Raw genomic sequence first — 21,714 nt, forward strand, 5'->3', positions numbered from 1 at the left:
CTTTTGCCTTCGGAAGTTGAAGGCGCTCGAATGTTGTCTCAACCTGCTCGCAAAGGTTTGAAAACATCAGTGTGGGATTTCGTACAGCAGCATTTTAAAGTGCCAAATCAGTCAAAGTCCTACACAGTTGGCAACTGGAAGGACTCTAGAGGAAATAATAACCAGAAGGTTACCTTTTATTTGTTTTTTGTTTTTTTTTTAATTTTTAATTTTTAATTTTTTTTTTTTTTTTCAAACTTTTGGAGATGCAAGGTTTTATTCATTACATTACGTTTCCTGGCTCCTGTTTTTCTTTTAACAGGCCATATTTTCACCACAGCTGTTCACGCAATTGTACTTTTGTGATGTGGAACTTCACCCTTTTGGCCTTGTGAACTGTGGAAACAGGTAGTTGTGTCTGTGTAATGCATCACATGCGTGATTTGGCGTTCTTAGTGCATGTAATTCAAATTGTTCATTCCAAGTTCTCTAATTCTGGTGGATGTGTTCCATCCCAAGAAGTTTTTAGTCAACTTCAAATTTATGTCTTAAGAATCTCTATTTTACTAGCTAATTGTTCGTTTCTGATACTTAAGTTTATCAACTAAGTCATCATTAGTCTTGGTTTAAAAGAATATAAATCTGAAAAATCAGTGCATAAAATAAATGAATTAAACTAAAAGCCTCGATAAGATAATTAATGCAAAATGTTTGGTGCTGTGCTTTGGGCTTCAGAACCGCTTTGGGCTTCAGAACCATTTAACGTCTTTATCTCCTTTTACATATCATAACACTTTCCATAGTTCTTGGATGATTGCAAGATACATAACTTTTTTGAATAAATTATGTTGCACGGTGAGAGATCATGCACAGGATTTTCTGTTGAAACTGGGTTCTATGTTCACAATCTGTTTTAAGCTTGATAAATGCATGTAACCATTTCAAGCACCTATATGAAGAATTTCACGTCAGTCCCACAATGGTTATTTGTCAAGAGTCATTGCTGCCTTATTCCTGTTATTAGTATCATGTTCTATAAACCATGTTGGATTTTAGATACTTCATTTCTTTAGTGAATTTGACTTTGGACTTCATTCTTGGAGCTTTTAGAATTCAAAGCTTAATGCTTTGGACAGTCTCAATATGACAAAACTTAGCACTGTGGAGAAGATTGACTTGCACAAATAGGTTTACATGTTCGAAAGAATTATTTTTTGCTTGTTTTGTCTGATGATGATATTCTAGAACACATGCTAAGGGAAAATAATTATAATTGTTTGATTAACATATCAGGACAGAACTTCAGGAGAAATTTTGATATAAGTGATCATATCTGTGTTTTGTGCACTGGGTTTTAAATTGCGAAATGTGGCCAGCACGTGTTGCTTTCCTTCTTGTCTTTAATACAATGCAACTTTCTTAATTCTTTTTGCAGCTGTTATGCGAATGCTGTGCTTCAGTGTCTGGCTTTTACTCGGCCAATTTCTTCTTATCTTCTTCAAGGGTTCCACTCGAAAACATGCAAGTTCCTTTTTATAATTACTTGATAGACTGCACATTTTTAAATCTTTCAGACACTTGTTTTTTGTGCTTATTCTATTTGACAATGATTCAGATTGCAAGAAGGATTGGTGCTTCATTTGTGAGTTCGAAGGTCTGATTCTAAAGGGGCAGGAACTGAGATCTCCTTTATCTCCAATTAGGATACTGTCACAATTACAAAAGATTGGAAGTCATCTTAGTCATGGAAGAGAAGAAGATGCCCACGAGTTTTTGAGGTATATAGTGCGAAGCGGTTTCGATTTTTGTTTAAGAAGTTGCAAGTAAATATGTTGGCTACGTTAATGTTTCTTCACTATCAGATATGCCGTAGATGCAATGCAATCTATATGCCTCGAAGAAGCTGGGGTTACTGGCCCATTGGCAGAAGATTCAACACTTGTAGGTCTGACTTTTGGGGGTTATCTTCGATCGAAGGTTTGTCCTCATGATGATTCATCAACAGGACCGATTTTTTTTCTAGTAAACCATTGTCAATTTGTCATAAAACTTAGGAGTTGTTTGACAAAGCTTTTGATAAAAGGTTTAACAAATTTTGGTAAAAGTTGATGAAATTTGTGGTTGAAAAATTGATAAAGGTTGTGGGTCCTATGAAATTGTGGTTGAAATTGAAGTTCAACCAGTTGAAAAGTTGATAAAATTTTAGAAAAGTTTTATCAAACAAGGGCTTAATCTGGTTTTTGTTACTGATTTATGTTTTCACGGATTTTTACTAATTAGTGTTGAGTGGACATGCCAGATTAAGTGCATGAAGTGTTCAGGGAGATTTGAGCAGTATGACCGACTTATGGATCTTACCGTGGAGATAGATGGGGATATTGATTCTCTTGAAGAGGCTCTTGCACAATTCACAGCATCCGAAACACTTGGCGGAGATGACAAGTACAAGTGCAGCAGGTTTGTTCATTTCCCTATTCAATTAAAACTTATTGGAGTTGTGGTTCGTCCAATTCATTTCTCATAATTTATTGCCGTCATGGCATCCTAATCAAGATCACCTTCATATACATTTTTTTCCTGTTATCTTTTATATCTTTAAGACACGACCCATGTGCTATATCTTTATGGTCGGTGAATTCCACTGCGTAATGGGTCATCTGTATTATATTTGGTATTTTCTTTAGTTAATTGATTCTATGATGTTGTCATTGCAGATGTAAATCTTATGAGAAAGCTAAGAAGCAGTTGACTGTACTTGAGGCTCCTAACATTCTTACAATTGTTCTGAAGCGATTTCGGGTAACTCATGTTTTAGTTACCTTGCATTTTCTATGCTATTTATGTTTTCTAATTATATCTTCGCCATTGTTTTTGCAGTCAGGAAACCTAGGAAAACTAAAGAAGCTCATCCAGTTTCCAGAGGTTCTGAACCTTGGTCCATTTATGAGTGGAACAAGTGACAAATGCCCTATGTATAGTCTCTTTGCAGTGGTTGTTCACTTGGATATGATGAATGCTGCAGATAGTGGTCACTACATAAGTTATATTAAAAATTTCCAGGGAGATTGGTTTAGAATTGATGACAGCAGGGTACGTTTTTATGTATTACCTCAGCTTGCCTTCATATTTTTGTACTTCAAGTTGTTCTTGTTTTCTACCTTTATCTTCTTACCCCAGTTCTCCTCCCTGCCGCCTACATCCCTCTCTGCTTAACACAGCACCTCTCTGCTGTTGCTTGCTTGCAAGGAAAAATCCAACATAAGAGAATTATCAACTATTTCTGCTATCTTAGAAATCTGAATATTGCTTCCTTGGTTTTCTCATATTACCAGAGAATGTCAAGACACTGTTTTTGTTGTTGAAGTCAAACACTAGCCAAATCAAATGGTTTTTAGCATCATAACTAAACAAAATATTTAGTTTGAAAATCATATGTTTTACTGTTTAGAATTCACAGATTGGAAACTCTCGTCTGTTGGTAGTTTGGGTTCTATATAATACAAACTATTTGGTACTTAATTGATTTGTCTGCCAAGGTGATTTTTACTTGATGTTTTCATCTCTCAGTGTCTGCCTCCCTCCTCCCGCTTGTCCCTTCTTTTAGTTTTCTTTCTGGGTGGTGGAGTATTTGGAATATGTTAAGATTCAGGATCTTGCTGTAATTGGTACCATGTAAACCTTGAACAAGAAGGCGCCAATGGCTGAATAGGCTTTGAATCTCCAGGTGGCTGTCTGAGTGCCTGTCTGTCATTTCACGTCTGCTATCGATGTAGTCAGAAACAAATATCTAGTATTCTTTTGGAATACACTTTCGAAGTTTTTCAACCATTTTAACAAAAGAGAAAAAAAAATGGCATGAAATTTGCCTTGGTATTTCTGTCTCATAATGACTGAATGGCTCACTAGAAGTGTTTTGTTGTGTAGGTAATCCCTGTGGACCTAGAGACTGTGCTGTCTGAAGAGGCGTACATTCTTCTCTATGCAAGGTAATTCTAATTGGTCAACTGATTTTTAATAAAAAAGTTTAATTATTAATGATTTGTTCAAACAAGGCATTTATTCAAACAGGCACACTCCCCGTGGTCTATCTTTGGTGAGGAACAACAGTGTGTATTCTGATGGTAAAACAAAAAGGAACATGGAAGCCATTTCTTCAAGTAACAGTGGAAAGAAAAGAATTCCGAAGACAAAATCTGAGACGTTGCATCATTGGTCTGAAAGGCACCATTATCCAAATGATTTCACTGACAACCATATATTGGATTCTGATGGTTGGAGACTTCACTCAATGCAAGGAAATCATATTATGGATTCATTGAGTGATAGTTCTTCCATTTTCAGCATATCAGATGCTAGTTCCAGTACAGATAGCACCAAGGATTCTAGCGTGGAGGACTTATCTGACTATATATTTGGGTCTAGCTCTTATCGTCCGTAGGTGCTTTAGTTGGACACAGGTCTCTCTATCCCATTGCATTCAAGACTCATTAGTGGGGGAGCATTGAAAATCAGAAAGAACTCCCTTCTGTAGACTTTGTATACTGAAACAACTGCAAGTAGTAGATAATTTCCGAGTTTGATAATTGTTGAAGCAGATGAGTGAACGTAATCTGATTCACCCTTTCGGGAATCGTCATGATTCGTTCACTCCAAAGGGGGAACAATCAGCAAGAGCAACTCGAAACATTTTTTGGGGAGTTGGAATTTTGACGATAAGTTATAGGTTGTAAATTGTCGAGGCATATTGTATTTCAAATAATTGTATAATTAATGAGTATCAATAATAGCTCTTGCGGGCTTTCTAAATTTCCCCTGCATTTTTTTGTTAACTTCTACTTTTACCTCAGCTTCTTATAGAAAAGCTCTATGGGGATGCTGTCATAATTAATATTAAAAATTAATTTTTAAAAGAGTTTTGAATAACTAGTTTTATGAAATTAATCGAGCGAGTTCATAAAATGATTTTATCGTCAATTATTACATTAACATACTGTCAAGCTCACCCTACATTTTCTGTTTAAAAAAAAAAGAAAAATTGCCTTTTGGGACGTGATGCAAAGAACAGGAGTGAGATAGTTTCAGTCTTACTGGTAGTCGCAATGTGAGGGTTCGATTTTTGAGATATGAAATTGGACTCTTTGTAGATATCGGTGTACATGCAAGCTTTTGTTACTTGACCTGTTGGGGCATATCTCACGATTTACCTCTCTCACAATACTTCAGGGATGAGATGGGATGGGATGGGATGGGGCGGGGCGTAAAAAAATTGGTTGGCTCAAGAAATAAAAACACGGAGAAGAATATGTCTTTTCCACATCATCCATAAATTGTACGTAAATTACAGTAGTCTCCGGCCCTTATTCAAATGTAATTCCAATGTCATGCGGCAGATTCCTATTTCTCTCTCAATCTCCGGTCAAAAACTCAACCACCTCTTTCAATTTCACCACTGCCGTCGCCTTATTTCAACATCAGTAATTCCAATTTGTTTCCCTGGTTCTACTAATATTAAGAGAGCAATGGTCACTGCTAGCAGTAGCCCTTCTTCCTCTAACCCCAATAATAATCGGGGCGGCAGTGAATTCACATCTCTAAAAGAAAGAATCACATTCGAGAAGGAAATTAAGAAGAGTAAATTCATCGCAATTGCTGGGCCCGTTTCCGATGAACGCTCCGCCTTTACCTTCCTTTCCGAGGTAATTAACAATTAATCATATTTTTCTATACAAAATTTTCCCAAATTTATTTCGTGGTATTTGTATTTGACACTTGAAGTGGTTAATTTTGATTTTCTGAATGCAAAACGCTTTTAATTTTGTTTTCCTTTTTCTATGTGGGGGGCTGTTGCTATTCAGGTTAGAGATCCACGTGCCACTCATAATTGCTGGGCTTACAAGGTATATGCAAATTTATATTTTGGTTGTCTTACATATGATTCCAATGCTAACATAATTAGTTTGCTTTTGCAAGTTTTAGCTCATTAGCTAAGCTTCCCCGATTGGTTGAAGATACCAAACTAATTTACATAATTATTCCCTTACTTTTGGAAGAAATTAGTGACAATCTGTTTTACTGGAACTCGGTTTGAACTACAGTGTACAAAAACGGCAACTTCTGCAAGCTATGTCAAATTCATTTAATGATAGGCCAAGTTTTGGGCAATGAATATAATTGCTATTAAATCATATTTGCTTTTGGGCAATGAATGCAATTCTTAATGCCATAGTAAGAGAATCCAGGATAGTAAGAATAGCATTTTGAACTTATTAAATCATACTTTGCTTTCTGGCATTCTTGATAATTCTGTATGGTGGGTCACGATGTGGCAAACCTACTGTCTACACATAGACTAGGTGATTACAGAAGGGTATGAGGGAACTGACTTCATTTAGCTGGATTTTTGTTCCTTGATTGAGCTGCCTAATGTAAATTGCTAACATTCCAAACCACACCAAGATTTGTATATGTAAGACATGCTCAGCTTGTAATATTACTGTTCGCATTTAAGTTTTTATCTGGCTTCTTTTGTCTCAGGTTCAACCAGTTGTTAAAAAGTCCCAATCAACATAATCAACGTTTTCATTAAAGTTTCAAGATTTTGAGATACATACTCTTTTATCAATTGCCATTTGACATAAAATTGTTGCATTTTATTGATTGTTATACACATTTCTAACTAATACGTAGCTTCAACAATTGTTGGTGCACTTTTTTACCCAGAAATTGGACAGGAAACTGAGCTGAAACCTTAAGTAAAAAAATCTACACTGAGATTATATTGAAATGCACCATGTACCTTTCCATTGGTAGGTGTTCGGAGAAAGGTTCTCCTAAAAAGGTTGCATTTCTTTCCTGTGGAAGGCTGTGCATGGGCTATCTTGATTGGTGACAATACGAGGAAAAGAAGGAAGGCCTAGTAAGAACTAAGAAGTTAGGGCAAGGCTACATAAATCCTTTATTGCGATGCTCTGACAAAGATTTGCTTTGGGATTCTGTATTATGCATTTGGTAGTGTTTACTCCTGGCTGTATCAAATAACTATTCCCTGTGTAGATGGCGTATCTTAGAAGGTAGCTCCATTAGGCGATTCTGACTCATCTTTTGGTGTATGTGGTCATAATTACGCCCAAAGAATAACGCGGTGATTGTAGTACAGCTTTGGGGTGTCGTATCCACAGGGAGATGGAAAAATCCTCAAAAGATCAAACAAACTAGGGTTTTCGTAATTAAATGTGGGAATGATTTGTCACTTGAAATAAAAATTAATTATCAATATGCGAATTAGTGAAGCGTAGGAGTTCCCCCATTGGATTGGATCGATTAAGATCAATAATTCATGTATTTTTACTCAATTAGAGGTTTTCTTCCCAACTCTCTAATTGGAAGATTTAACAGTGAAGTCCAATTTTATTTCAATTATGTTTCTAGAATCTAGATTTTCTATAACACATTCGCACATTTTTATTGGAATAAAATCAAAAATCGACCATATACGTCAGGCATAAGGCAGTAATCAATCCGCCAATAAAGTTATATTAAGATTAAAATTCAACAATTATTTCAATCATTCGATAGAAAGAGCATGGCTAGATCTATGAAGGATTTGATAAAAGTTAAAATAATCTCAACAATAAGTAATTTAAATTGAAACTCAACAAATAGTTTAATTTAACAATGGAAAAAGCATGACTGAATCCATGAGAAATTTATTAAAAGTTAAACAAATTTCAATACTAATTCATAACGAGAAAATCCAAATCTAGAAATTATTAAGCAAAGAGAGTTCGAATTACATGAAATTATGACGTGAAATCTCCAAATCCAATGAGTTCCTTCGTTGCTTCACCGAGTTCCTTAGTTTTCCATGGAGTTTCTTGAGCACCAAGATGAAAGAAATAGGTCCGGGGGCGTCTCCCTTCGTTCTGGGTGGTTTTGGGCATTTATATCTCGTGAAAATTAGGTTACCATAAGAGATTCAATCGTATAAGGAAACTGAGATTCGGCCGCCAAAAAAATCTCCCAATTCGATCATCTTCCATGTCAAAAAATGGGTCCCAACATGAGACTAAAAACTGGTGTGTTGGTTTTCGATTGGAAATTGATGTATTGATCAAAATTTGATGTTATTTCATTCCTTTGACTTCGTTCCTCATCCACTTGACCTCTAACACTTTCAAATCTTCATCATAATCTTGGACACAAGTTTGAATCATTTGCACTTTAGTCCTCGAACTTTCGTTCTCTTCTACTTTGGTCATTTTTCACTTGTTTCTTCCGAATTTTATCTTTTTCACCAAAATGCAACCTAAACCAAAATATAAGAGTAATGAGTGTATTTTGGCATAATATAATCACATGAATGCAATAGTTAAGAGGGGAAAATATGGTATTTTACACTCTTATCAGGTCAGAAAGATATTCAGGCATCATTTAGTGCAAAGTGTTCAATGGGAAGACTGATTTCTCTTATACAAATTAGTTATATTTTTGTCTGAGTCTTTGTCTCGCGTTTTAATTCTTATGTGGCCTTCTCACTTCATATGAATATATTGCTTTCAACTATACTCAGTGCGCATATAATCCTTCACAGGTTTACGCAACAAAATTTTTTTAACTTGTACCTATAACAATTAATTGTAAGGATGAGTCCTATAAAAAAGAAATAAATAAATAAATAAAATTGTAGGGATGAGTAAGTGCGACCATATCTGTTTCCTTTTTTGGTTTATCTCATCATATCACATTTTGTTCTTTGAGATCTGAAATCACTGTCAATAGATGGGAATCTTGCTGAGTGTATGGGCGTGTGTTTGTAAAACCTAATATCATAGTCTTTCTTTATCTAATGCCACAAACTTAATTGGTTCTTAATTCTAGGTTGGAGATCAATATCGGAGTAATGATGACGGTGAACCATCTGGTACAGCTGGCAAGCCAATACATTCTGCAATTGTCTCTTCTGGCATAGATAGAGTTATGGTTGTCATTATCAGGTACAGGCCCCAGTATTTCAATTGAGGAAAGATGGTGTAAGTTATTAAATTCTTTTATTGATTAACATATTTTAAAGATGATCTGGAAACTGCAGTTGCCTGTTTTGCTAGTGGCTGTACTTCTACTCCTTTTATAGTTGATAATCCTTCATTGTTGTCTCTTGCTCAAAACTTCAGAATGTCATTTTAGCTGACCAAAGGTCTGCAAATATTTGCTTCATGCTTCACTTTATATGTTTCCTCTATTTGGTTTAGGTATTTTGGAGGAATCAAACTTGGCACTGGAGGATTAGTTAGAGCATATGGAGGAGTAGCTGCCGAATGTTTGAGGAATGCCCCGACATGCCTTGTAAAATCAAAAGTAAATTGATTGTACTTTTGCATTCTATTTCTACTTAGCTCCTTAAAAATCCAATAATTGCATTTAAATCACTTTATGCTTGTATTTGCTTTCACGCTACCTCACTGAAAGCATGCTTATGGGTGCATAAATCAAGCATGATTCTGTTGTAGGTTCCTATGGGCTTGGAGGTTTCATTTGATCTTTTGGGAGTACTCTACCATCAAGTAAGATTCAAATTGTTGAAATTACTTAACTTTATATTATTTCTAATTATAATTTTTGCTAGCTACTCTTTCGACAATTCTCATTTTGACATCTTTAGGCTTCATACTAGTCAAAAGAAAAACTGAAATGCCCTTTTGGTTTGACCAAGTGACAAAAATGTTTAATTTTTCCATCCAGATATAATAAGCAAAGACGAAAAGATAATGCTGCCTATCTATTTCTCAAATTAATCAAACTTTGTCTACTTCCCTTCTATATATCCCACTCTGATTGATCTGCTGCGTTGATATTCTCCCATATTAGTGTCAATGTTCTGTTTTTTCTTATCTGATACACTATCAGCATGGTGTGTACCATCTTACTTGTTTTTTCATTGAAGGACATTTTGGACTTATTTCCTTCGAGTCTTGAAGGGGAGATTTTTTATGTAACTGGAAGGAATATGTAATGGTTGCAGTTTAGATCAAATAATTGAGGGACTAATCTTTAGATTTTGAAACCATAAACAGTTACTTTTAATGTAATTAAGCCTAATGTTCAATGGGAATGAAATGCCTTTTTAAGTTCTAATAAATTTAATAAGATAAGGAATTTGTTGTGATGAACAAGATAGAATCTAATTTGTAGAATTAATAGAACCACGAGCATGATTTAGCCTATCCTAGCGCAATCTTGACATTCAAAGACTGAGATTTAGAAATTTCTTGGTTTCCTTAGAGCGACCTATCGTAGTCGGAACATTTGAATCATAATCTGTGACCTAGGTTATTTCAGTAACATCTTTTATAAATTGAACTTATTGCTTCTTAGATTTTTTTTGTTTTTGTTTTTTTTGTTTTTGTTTTTGTTTTTTTTAAATATTTTATTCCTTCTTAGTTAAGAAGAATGGTTACATAACTCCATCTTATACTTGTTGACTTGCAGCTACAATCTTTTCAAGTCGAGGACATCAAGCAGGACTATGATACTGGAAAAGACAATGTTACAATGGTCACTTTCAAAGTTGATTTTGATCGGGTACAAAGTTTGGAAGAAGCTATCAAGGTAAGTTGTAGCCGTGATATTGTGTTTTATAAGCATTGAAACACTCGTGTTTTTGGTTTTCCTTTTGGAAACATAGGGATCTTCAAAGCTTTCAAGCTCAGCAGAATGAATTACAATTTTAAGATAAGAGGCAAATTTCATCTTTTCTGCAACCTGTTCTTTGCTTAATGCTACAGTTTTAACATATATCGCGTGGATCGATGATGCATGTATGATATTAAACTGATGAGAACAGGTTGTTGCACATATTGTTGATGTACACAATAAGTTCTATTTGTAGTGAAAATTTACACCTGACAGAAGTGGACAAGTCGATTATTGAAAGAATGCAAAGTGTACCTTGGGTTCCTGTAATTACACTATTGAAATAACTTCAGGTAAATTTTTCTCTTTCTTCAATCTGACATAGTTCCAATTTGACTCTTAGCCTATATTTGGTGGGGATTAAAATAAGATTTTTAGTAGATTTTGATAGAAATTGATGAAATGTGTGGTTGAAAAGTTGTTAGATCAATCAAATATGTGGTTAAAATGAATTGTGCTTTGACTTTGGAGATCTTAATTGGTACCAATCCGGTTTGCTTAATTACTGGGCTACTTCTAAATGTCTGGCTTTCAAACTGCTGGCATTGAAGGCTAAGAATCCTTAGGAATCATCGGTTGAGGTAATGTAGGTATGGCTTGTGGCATAGTTTGCAATAGGTTTTGGTTCTTGCCAGCGCGCTAATGTACAAGCTCGAAAATGACAGCTGCAAACAATTGTAATAAAGGTGGCCATTTGTTCGGCTACAGAAAATGTACCATAACTTTGTCAAGCCCTTTTGAACCTGCTGAGGTTCACATTGTCACCAGTTCGGAATAGCTTATAAAGAATTGAGTAGCATGTTTGGTTAGAGATTTGTTACATGTGCACTTTAGTGTACAGCCCCTGGGGGGGGGGGGGGGGGGGTGCAAATTTTTTAATCACTGTGAGCCCCCTCTTATGTGAGGGGGTGGTACACTAGAGTGTACACTGTTGGAATCTCCCGTTTAGTTACATGCTTGTAAGATATGTGCTTTTTTTACGAATTAAAGTTAATATTTACTTTCTTTAAAAATAAATTTTGTTTTTATTAAGTAAATGTGAGCCTTAAAAATGAAAAGTGAGTTTGATATATACATATATATATATTTTTAAATTTAAATCCACTCAAGTGGCTCGTTCTAATAAAAATTAAATAAAAATTACGAACTTAGGAGGATGCTAGGCCTGACTTCCAATTAATAAATCGATCTTATTCCATCTGTATAAAATGGGGGAGGGAAGGGGAATGCAATGTTATATAAGCATAAAATTATAAAACTAGGACTAGAATTCATATGATCGCATTTTGGATACTTTTGTCATTTTGATTTATGTTAACTCCATTCCTCCAACCAATTTGATACACGTAATTACTGAATGACACTGTTCAGGGGTACCAAATTAAGTGAATTATAATTATCGTTAAAAAATGGAACCCAAACAAATGCTAAGAATGAGGACGAGAAGCTTCTTACTCACAATAAATATTGATGGGGAGGAATCGACGAGTCAAGCAAAAGAGCGTGACTCTATGATTTTATTGTTTGTTCCGTAGATATATTTATTATACAATAAATTGAGAAAAAGAAGTTGGATTTTTATTCATTCCTGCTTGATAACAGGCAATCGACACAGGAATAGAATTGACGACAAACAATATAAAGAGATTAGGATCATTGCTGAATCCAAACCCATTGAATAAGTCAAACCGTGCAAGTTTCCAACTGATATAATTTGTTCAAAATGGAATGGCCGTAAAGCCTTTATTATCTGAGAGAAGCTGCATGTACAGAAGCTCTTTCTACAGAAGTTGGTTAGATAACACACAAAATAGCGTGGATGGGTGATTTTTTGACATTATTTTATCATCCACATGGGGCCCACCATGTGAGTGATTTGGTGGAGTTCTGTGGCCACCATTCTGTACAAAGGAAGTTTCTCTTATTATCTATATATAATTTTGAATTTAAACCTACTTTCCAATGAATATAGACAAACATCAACAAATTACCAAGCTAGCAATAACCTTACGGCCCTGCTACATGTACCCCGAGCCTTACAGCTTGATGTACAGCCCCTTTACATGGGACGTGGGGTCCACGCATTAAATGGGCGTGAGCCTCTACCCTCATGTGAGGGGAGTGTAAGGCTCGGTGTATAAGGGACATTATTCATAACCTTATTCTTTGCGAGTGTGTGCAATTTTCTAGCTCTTTATACTTGGATATGATTATTTACAAATAAGTCTTCATAAACCTAAGCCTCCTTTGAATGAACCATGAAAAATTCATCATATCCCAAGTGATGAACCTCTAGAATTCTTTCACATTCTAACGATTCTGTACAAGTCTCTTATCATATCCTTATGCTTGACTTCTATATTTTTTTTATTTTTTATTTTTCCTTTCCCTAGAACGTTCACATCCTCGTAATGTCAACCTGCGTTTAGAGTCTTGTGCTGTCAACCTCCTCTTTCGTTCATCGTAATCCTTGGTTGCACCCCTAGCATCAAATCTTTGGATAAACCCAACTTATTTAATTCTTCAATAATATGTACCCAAGTCGTTAGATTACATACTGTCCGCTTTGGGTGGGCTTTGCGCCCACTTACCCCTCACGACTTTCTGTCGCGTCCCCCAAGATTCAAACTCATAATATTTATCCCCCATTTCATAGGATTACAAGGCACAATTTTTATAGTTGTTGAACTAGAACTAATTGATATTTATCCCCCATATCGTTTAGGTTGCGTTTGATTGCCAATATTTTGTATGAAAAATGTGTTCTTTCCATCCAAATTCCTATTTTGTGCCGTTTGATTGTCATTTTTTTTCGATGGAAAATATTTTACACTTTTTGGTTACGTGACCATATTTTTCTCAAAATCAAGAAAATATTTTCTTTAGGGTGAGTAAAATTTTGTTTTCCGAGGAATTCACCCTCTCTTTCCCTCTCTCATCTACCCATCAATAAAAAACGGACAAATATAATATTTTTTAGGTTGAAAAATAAATCAATCAAATACATTTAAATGACAATTTCTATGCAAATAAATTCTAGACAATTGAATTACCAAGAATTTATTTTTGTCCATGCTAATTCCATGATTGCAATCAAATGCAATCTTAGTTAAAAATAAAATTTTTAGTAGATTTTGATAAATATTGAAATGTGTGGTTGAAAATGAATTTCAAAAAATGAATTTAAAAAAAAATGGTTCTAAACATGGACTTAAATATAAATACTACAACCTTAAACTTCTAAACGTTTACAACTACTGTTTCATCAATATCGTTTAAGAAATTAGTTGAAACACAACAGTATATAACTACTGATACCAACTGCTCGATCAGCCACACTTTCTTCTTCCAGGTATTTTTCTCTATTTTATGTTATTACGTCTGTGCAAGATTCTGTATTTGCTGAGTCCACAAGTGCATTCAGCGTACAGATATTTTCCTCGTACATTAATCTTTTTTATTCAATTTGTTTTATAATCTGAGACACTGTTGGTCAGCAGTCTCATTTGTTGTTGTGAAAATGGAGGCAAGACAAAGGTTTTTGGTTTTAGGATATCTTGCAATGGCTTTTTCATTGTTTTCGCATGAAATTTTAGTCAAATTTGATTCGAAATGTGTCATTGTTCAAAACTCATATGAAATTTCAGTCAAATTCGATTTGCAACGCGCAAGCCAAAAAACCGCACGAAATTTTAGTGAAATTTGATTCGAAATGTGTCATTGGACCAAACTCATGTAAACTTTTAGTCAAATTCGATTTGGAACACGCCAACGAAAAAATCTCGTGAAATTTTAGTCAAATTTGATTCGAAATATGTCATTGAACAAAACTCATGTGAAATTTCAGTCAAATTCGATTTGGAACGCGCCATAGAAAAAATCGCATGAAATTTTAGTCAAATTTGATTCGAAATGTGTCATTGGACCAAACTCATGTAAAATTTTAGCAAAATTCAATTGCAAACGCGCCAACGAAAAAATCGCATGAAATTTTAGTCAAATTTGATTCGAAATGTGTCATTGAACAAACTCATGTGAAATTTTAGTTAAATTCGATTTGAAACACGCCAACGAAAAAGCCACGTGAAATTTTAGGTAAATTTGATCGAATTAGACTAACAACTCGCCAAAAACGAACCAACCCGAAGTTATCATGAAATAAAAAAAATATTATTTTGCCTTGCGACGATCTCATTTTACCATAAACTCTAATCCCTTATGCACTTCATCACATGGAGGTTTTGCTAATTATTACAAAACCATCTCTTTTTTTTCTCTCTCTCTCTCTTAATCATAAACTTTGCACTAAATTATTAAATTAGATTCCTGATATTGTTGAGTTAATTTTGATGCATGGCATAGTAATATGTAAATAATCACAGCCATTCTTTAAAGTATTCCTGTATGTATAAAAACCTGAAAAACGTTTCAATTTGATACTAAAAACATCTATGTAACATGATTAACGTTTTTAATTTCAATTAATTTTCAAAGTCATCACGTATTGATGTAGCAGTGTCAACTGACATCATTTACAGTTGAACAAAATACCACTTGGACCCTGCTATGTGTATAGGCAGGTTTCATACAGAAACCTATCAGAATACACACATAGAGGGGTAGGTGGGGGTATTTTTTGACAATTTTTTATTCACAATGAATCCCACACATGAGAGTAATTTGGTCAAACTCTGTCAAAAATTTTATGTACAAATGGCATTCTCCATACCACTTTAGGCATATATGAATGACATATGGAAGTTAATTTCTCTACCTACAAAGGAAATTCACTGAATAAAAAAGCTTTGATTTTTATAATCACATTTAAAATTGAATAAGTATTTAAATAAATCCACAGATAATGCAATTCTCTATGAGTTCATATTATTCTAGTAGTTGATTTCCTTTTTCTTTCTTTATCAACTGCTGACTTGTAATTAATAATTAATTTTCCAGATGGATTCCACAAAAGGGTGATGAAGAACAGAGATCGTCTTCTCCACTCGAACTCCATAAATGGGAGGATCGTGTAAGCCTAAATTACCCGCATAAAATACTCTCTGATTTTTTATTTTTTTTTCGAAATACTTTATGTTGTAATCATTGTAAAGAGTTTGAGGATATATATATATATAAAAATATTGTGAGACCTACTTTCAACTAATATGTTGCTTTAAGAAAAGATAACTAGATAAGAGCTACTAAATTCTAAATGTGATTACAAAAAATTTATGTACACTTGGGAGATAAACACAAATGGTATCGGGAAAAATCAACGGAAATGAAAACTGAAAATTGAGCTAGATAGAGCAAGGACAAAATTTACGTGATTTTACAAATTGCTGACAACTACATGAGAAGAAGATTTTATTAATTGATAAAACCTCATAATACAATAATTTTTTTCATTCTTTCAACTTCTCAGTACACAAAGTTAGAACACTCAAACGAACAATGTGTATATTTTTTTCTTCCTTTTCCCTCTCACAAATTACACCTTGACTGTATGAGCATTTTTTATTATTTTTTATGATGGGGGAACTCGCAATCATTACCCTTTGGGTGCGTATTGAGTAAACTCTCGAACTGATCCAATAGCGTGCAAATCACGCTAATTAGGTAAACCTCACTAGACAAGCCCGGTGCGACAATGGGGGTGGGTTTGGGTGCCCTACCACGTTACTAGTTTAAAGTGGGGCGGAGCCCTTGCCCCGTTTAATTTATTTTATTTTAATTCATTTTATTGTCCCCATTTATTAAAGTGAGGCAAAAATATAGTTATTAATTTTTTAAATGTATTTATTTATTTTTAAAAGTTAAATTATGGAAATATATTTGGTAAATTAATGTTTTTATTGTTTATCATATTCCTTAGATAAACTGAATTACAATCTTCTATTAAAATTAATGAAAATTCATGGAGTTTTTCATTTAAAATATTGAATCTCTTTCTTTCTTTTCCTTTTTTTCCTTTTTTTTTTTTTTTAAAGTTAAACAAGGCGGGGCATCTATTACCTCAAGGTACATTTGAATGTCTTACATGAGACTGAAGATATTCTCTACTGCATGGAATGACACCTTTTGCTCATCCATTCTTCCCACTTGTCTAGATGCCGTGCATTTTCTTATTATCATCTATTTCCCTTTCTTTCCTCCCTCACGCATGAAGATTTCGTATGTAACTACGGTTACCGATGAATAGGTAGGAGTACGTTAATGGCACGACCAGTCGCCCAAGCAAACAATTCTCCTCCAAGAAGAATTTTGCTATGCCTCCGATCCCCATAGGGCAAAAGAGCTGCCTGGTGATCTCTAGGTTGCAGAACGTCCGGTTCTTAGCTCCTCTAATTGCATTGACTAACTTTTTCCTAATTGCATTAGGAGTCCTATTCAACTTAATGTTTTTCCTTTTTCATGCCATATGCTAGGTGCTATTACTTGTTCATTAATTGCTCGTTGGTTTCTAAAAGTAAATCCTAATGCAATTTGGTCCGTCTGCTTTTAATCTTACTAATTTGAGTCAGACCCAACAAGTGTGGGGTAGAATTATGTTTTATTTCTAACATTTTAACATTTCTTTAAAAAAAAAAAAAAAAAGGAGAAAGATCAGCGTAAAAAATCGTTGTTAAATTAGATTACAAAAATTAACAGAATATGGATATCAATTATGTATTTATATCGAAATTGACCAAAAGTATTATTTTGCAGGTGATGTTGGACAATGGCATTGTTAAACTGACATTACTATCTCCAAGTGGTTACATCGCAGGAATACAATACAAACAAACCAAGAATGTACTTGAGTATCATTTTAAAGAATCAAGAAGAGGGTGAGTTGCTTTGGAAATTAATACGAAACAGTTCAAGTAAAGCTATCAAAAACATATATTCATTGGAAATATATTCATCATGAATCGCAGAACAATTTATAAAATCCCCTTTTACTGATAGTGATTCAAATGAATTTATTTATGTAATCGAAAATGCTATATGAAATTATATTTATATGTTTCATCATGTCTACTATCAATAAAATTATGCAGGATCCAAGGAACCAGTTTCAGGGTTATTGAAGAAACAGAAGATATGATAGAAGTTTCATTCATGACAACTTGGAATTCCTCTCTTAGCTACTCTTTTCCCTTGAATGTCGACACAAGGTAGACTTTAATTTAATAATAAATAAAGCATATAATCTCGTAAATCACACTAGAATTTGCCTACTAAAAAAGATTTTTTTTACAGGTTTATAATGTTGCGTGGTGTTTCTGGTTTCTATTCATATGCAATAATGGAACATTTAGAGGGATGGCCTGATTTAAATGTTGATGAAGCAAGGATTGCTTTTAACCTCCACCAAGAAATGTAAGATTCGAGAATTAGTAACTTTACAATTCGTTAAATGTTCAGTCATTTGTGAAGAAAACTTGCATATATAATTTAACTATTTTGTATATGTAGGTTCCATTACATGGCCGTATCAGACAGCATACAAACACCTATGCCAACAGCCTATGATCGTATGGAAGGTCTAGTTCTTGATTATAAAGAAGCCGTTTTGTTGACAAATCCTAGCAATCCAGCCCTCAAAGGCAAGGTAGGTGTCTAACCATTGATCTCATAACTTAATATTCTCGGTATCCATTATATGTTCTTTTAACTTAAATGATGCATCAAGCCAGTGAAAATATAGAAGATAATATGCATAACTATAACTGCACTACACTCGTTATATTTAAAGATTTACGTATGGTGAACTTTATGTTAGATATTTTTCATCATTTTGCATGTATTTATTTCTGTTTTGCGAATGATTTGCCGCCCCGACTAGTGTTTGCCGCTGCGCAACGGGGATCGACCTGCCCGGTCAAGTCTCAGGGGTAAAGGGGGCTCGGGGGCAACACCCTCGAAAGAGAATTTTATTTCAGAAGTCTTAGAATATGTGCATCTATTCGTTTTTTAACAGTCACCTCCAGTAGATGTATGCAAGGATTTCAAGGGACACACCTATTCAAACGGTTACCTCAATTTCTACAAATTCTAGACGAATTCTCGTTTGCAAAACACATTAAACAATTTATTCTTCTTTCCTTCTTTTGGCATCAATCAGTTATTTTCGAGTGTCTTCTTGGTTTGATCAAATAGTCACAATTTGAATCAAACGTCTCCATTGTATCCTGAGAGAGATTTTCTATTATACCCCAATTGTGACTTTGTTGAATAGGGGAGAAACATCTCTTAAAAGATAACGTTTTTTCGTGCCTTGGAGTTCATTAAAGTATTCAGATTTCCCTACATTTTTTTCAACACTTTATTGATTAGGTCGATGACAAGTATCAATTCTCATATGACAACAAGGATAGCTTGGTGCACGGGTGGATTAGCTCCCATCCACATATAGGGTTTTGGGTGATAACACCAAGCAACGAGTTTCGTGCTGGTGGCCCTGTGAAAAATGATCTTACATCTCATGCTGGCCCGACTTCTTTAGCAGTAAGTAAATCTTATTATCTTGTATAAATCACTTTGTTTACAAAATTTATCTTCTTCTTTAGAAAATCCAGGTTCACATCAATGATTTATTCCTAAAAATTAAAGTCACACTTTCTCATTCGCTAATTCCTTTCATCTATATGCAGCCTTTTTTTAGTGGTCATTATGCTGGTTCGAATTTCGGGATTAGATTACGAAATGGAGAGCCGTGGAAAAAGGTCTTTGGCCCAATTTTTATATATCTCAACTCAAGAAGTTGGGCAGATGCTAAAAAACAGGTAATTTTCGCGCCACAAAGTACAATAAAGTTCTACCAAGTCACGCATAAATCAACTTTGTTAATCCGTACTCCACCAGATGCAAGAAGAAACCCAAAAATGGCCTTACGACTTTCCAAGTTCAGAAGATTTCCCTCATGCCAATCAACGGGGTACCGTTAGGGGTCGATTATTAGTCCGTGACAGGTATCTTAATCCACATTTCATGCCTGCAAAATCAGCATATGTTGGGTTAGCTCCACCTGGAGATGTCGGATCTTGGCAAACAGAAACTAAGGTTATATTTGGTAAAAATTTAATATCTATCGTAAGAATGTGATTGTCACATAGATATTAAATTATTATTTATTAATATCATTATCAAGGTTATGAATTTTGGAGTCAAACTGATGAGCATGGTTACTTCACAATAAGAGGCGTTCGAGGAGGTACTTACAGTTTGAATGCTTGGGTCCCAGGAGGGATGGGTGACTATAAATATGAAAATGATATTTTCATCAAATCAGGTTTTAATCTCAGTACCTATAGAATTTTACATTTAAAATGTTTTTCTAAGAAAATCTTGCATTCAATTTATAGATAGAAAGAACAAACATATTTAACTCAAAATCTGATTTTTGGGACAGGGAGTCAAATTCAACTAGGCAATCTTGTATATAGTCCTCCAAGAAATGGTCTGACCCTATGGGAAATTGGAATTCCTGATCGTACCCCTGCTGAGTTCTACGTCCCTGATCCGGCACCCGAGTTCAAAAACGACCTATTTATCAACCCTACGGATAAGTAAGCTCCCTATAAAATGAACACCGTTGTTGAGTTTAATTTCAACAAGTTCTTGATGATTTTTAATAATATATTTTATTAAATTCAGGTATAGACAATATGGATTATGGGATACAGATTTATACCCTGATCAAGATTTAGTTTGCACTGTTGGCACCAGTGATTACAGAAAAGATTGGTTCTTTGCTCATGTCAACGGGTATTTACACACAATTTGATGGCCTTTTTCTTCTTAGATTAAAAATCTTGCAAATTAAATCCCAATTAATTTTGCAGGAGAACAAATAGTACATCAAGGTTTGAAGCAACCACATGGCAAGTATCATTTGATTTAAAAAATATCAGGAGGAAGAGAGGAACATATACAGTCCATACAGCTATAGCGTCTGCCACTTGTAAGGTGAAATTACAGCAATAATCAAGGTGATACCAGGCTCAGTTTCCACCATATATCGACACAACCTCGATTGAGACAACACCCAACTTCCACCTTCTTCCTTCCCACCTCCGGTTGCTATATATATACTCACAAAAAGTTGGCCAAAATGAAGAACAATGTATAACCCAAGAGAAATCACACAGGTTATATGAAAGAAAGAGGCCGAGAATCAAATTCACAGAAAGAGATGGAGTGTTCTTCATAATGGAGGCATAGGTGGAGCCGTAGGTTATAAGCCAAAATGAGTGACCAAAAATGGTAAGTTAGGTTAGGTAAACTAAGTGGTCCAAACAAGGCTCAACACAAGGTAATGGGCTCCAAATGAATACCATAGCCCTCCAAATAAATGAGACGAACCATGAGCAACGCTATTAAAATAGGTTACTTCTAACGGTTCATAGAGATGTGGGTTGGGTTGTCTCGATGATAGTGTCGACATATAATTCAATCATATGGCCAAGACCGATTGATAATAAATAAAACTAAGGTTACATCATTGTCCGGGAGGTCGTTTGACAACAAATTGCATAAGAACCTCCACATTGGTGTTAAAGGACTTGCAAAAGAAAATGTCTCCCATTAGTGACACATCTAATAGAAAACCAATAAAATTGGAAATCATATACCTGTACCAATGTTTAAAAGTTTCTTGCAACTTCTAAACTTTGCCAGTGGCAATACCTTCGTCCCCATATCGGAAGGGTTGTACTGGGTGTGGACCTTTTCAAATCTTACCACCTCTTGAGACACTGTATCTCTAATGAAGTGGAGTCTAACATCAATGTGTTTAGTGCGCTCTTGAAAAATGGAATTCTTGCACAAATGTATAGATGACTGACTATCAGAGTACACTACCACATAATCATTCAAGACACATAGTTCATAAAGTAGGCCTTTAAGCTATAGAGCTTCTTTAATAGTTTCAGTGGTAGCAATATATTCTGATTCTGTAGTGGATAGTGCAACAATATGTTGTAACTGTGATTTCCAACTTACACATGAATTAGATAAGGTAAACACGTAAGATGAAGTAGATTTCCTACCATCCCTATC

The 21,714-nt window shown here is 34.7% G+C and overlaps 3 protein-coding genes across 4 annotated transcripts in view; all 3 read left to right on the plus strand.

Moving 5' to 3' along the window:
• The first annotated feature begins 6 nt into the window (after nucleotides 1-6).
• LOC111390504 (ubiquitin carboxyl-terminal hydrolase 17-like) lies at nucleotides 7-4,796 on the plus strand. The gene is made up of 10 exons (XM_023015550.1): nucleotides 7-168; nucleotides 320-387; nucleotides 1,415-1,500; nucleotides 1,595-1,757; nucleotides 1,842-1,956; nucleotides 2,279-2,436; nucleotides 2,694-2,778; nucleotides 2,857-3,069; nucleotides 3,904-3,965; nucleotides 4,048-4,796. The coding sequence occupies exons 1-10, from the start codon at nucleotides 31-33 to the stop codon at nucleotides 4,415-4,417; spliced, it is 1,458 nt and encodes a 485-aa protein (XP_022871318.1). The 5' UTR covers nucleotides 7-30; the 3' UTR covers nucleotides 4,418-4,796.
• Nucleotides 4,797-5,291: 495 nt separating this feature from the next.
• Nucleotides 5,292-11,015, plus strand: LOC111390507 (IMPACT family member in pol 5'region). 2 transcript variants are annotated; one of them, XM_023015554.1, is made up of 7 exons: nucleotides 5,292-5,675; nucleotides 5,835-5,876; nucleotides 8,857-8,972; nucleotides 9,228-9,333; nucleotides 9,486-9,539; nucleotides 10,465-10,584; nucleotides 10,865-11,015. In XM_023015554.1, the coding sequence occupies exons 1-7, from the start codon at nucleotides 5,361-5,363 to the stop codon at nucleotides 10,865-10,867; spliced, it is 756 nt and encodes a 251-aa protein (XP_022871322.1). In that variant the 5' UTR covers nucleotides 5,292-5,360; the 3' UTR covers nucleotides 10,868-11,015. The 2 variants fall into 2 exon arrangements, with proteins under 2 accessions (XP_022871322.1, XP_022871321.1); XM_023015553.1 differs by having other exon boundaries at nucleotides 10,465-11,004.
• A 6,643-nt stretch (nucleotides 11,016-17,658) lies between these two features.
• The window catches only part of LOC111390520 (probable rhamnogalacturonate lyase B), a 5,225-nt gene continuing 1,169 nt past the window's right edge, over nucleotides 17,659-21,714 (plus strand). The window contains exons 1-11 of the mRNA XM_023015574.1: nucleotides 17,659-17,828; nucleotides 17,914-18,033; nucleotides 18,130-18,265; nucleotides 18,991-19,161; nucleotides 19,308-19,439; nucleotides 19,519-19,726; nucleotides 19,805-19,945; nucleotides 20,066-20,222; nucleotides 20,311-20,421; nucleotides 20,499-20,617; nucleotides 21,334-21,412. Of these exons, the coding sequence (XP_022871342.1) occupies nucleotides 17,659-17,828; nucleotides 17,914-18,033; nucleotides 18,130-18,265; nucleotides 18,991-19,161; nucleotides 19,308-19,439; nucleotides 19,519-19,726; nucleotides 19,805-19,945; nucleotides 20,066-20,222; nucleotides 20,311-20,421; nucleotides 20,499-20,617; nucleotides 21,334-21,412 (1,544 nt within the window). The remainder of the gene's footprint in view (nucleotides 17,829-17,913; nucleotides 18,034-18,129; nucleotides 18,266-18,990; nucleotides 19,162-19,307; nucleotides 19,440-19,518; nucleotides 19,727-19,804; nucleotides 19,946-20,065; nucleotides 20,223-20,310; nucleotides 20,422-20,498; nucleotides 20,618-21,333; nucleotides 21,413-21,714) is intronic.

The sequence above is a fragment of the Olea europaea genome, unplaced genomic scaffold (assembly GCF_002742605.1).
Source record: "Olea europaea var. sylvestris unplaced genomic scaffold, O_europaea_v1 scaffold686, whole genome shotgun sequence".
Lineage (NCBI taxonomy): Eukaryota > Viridiplantae > Streptophyta > Magnoliopsida > Lamiales > Oleaceae > Olea > Olea europaea.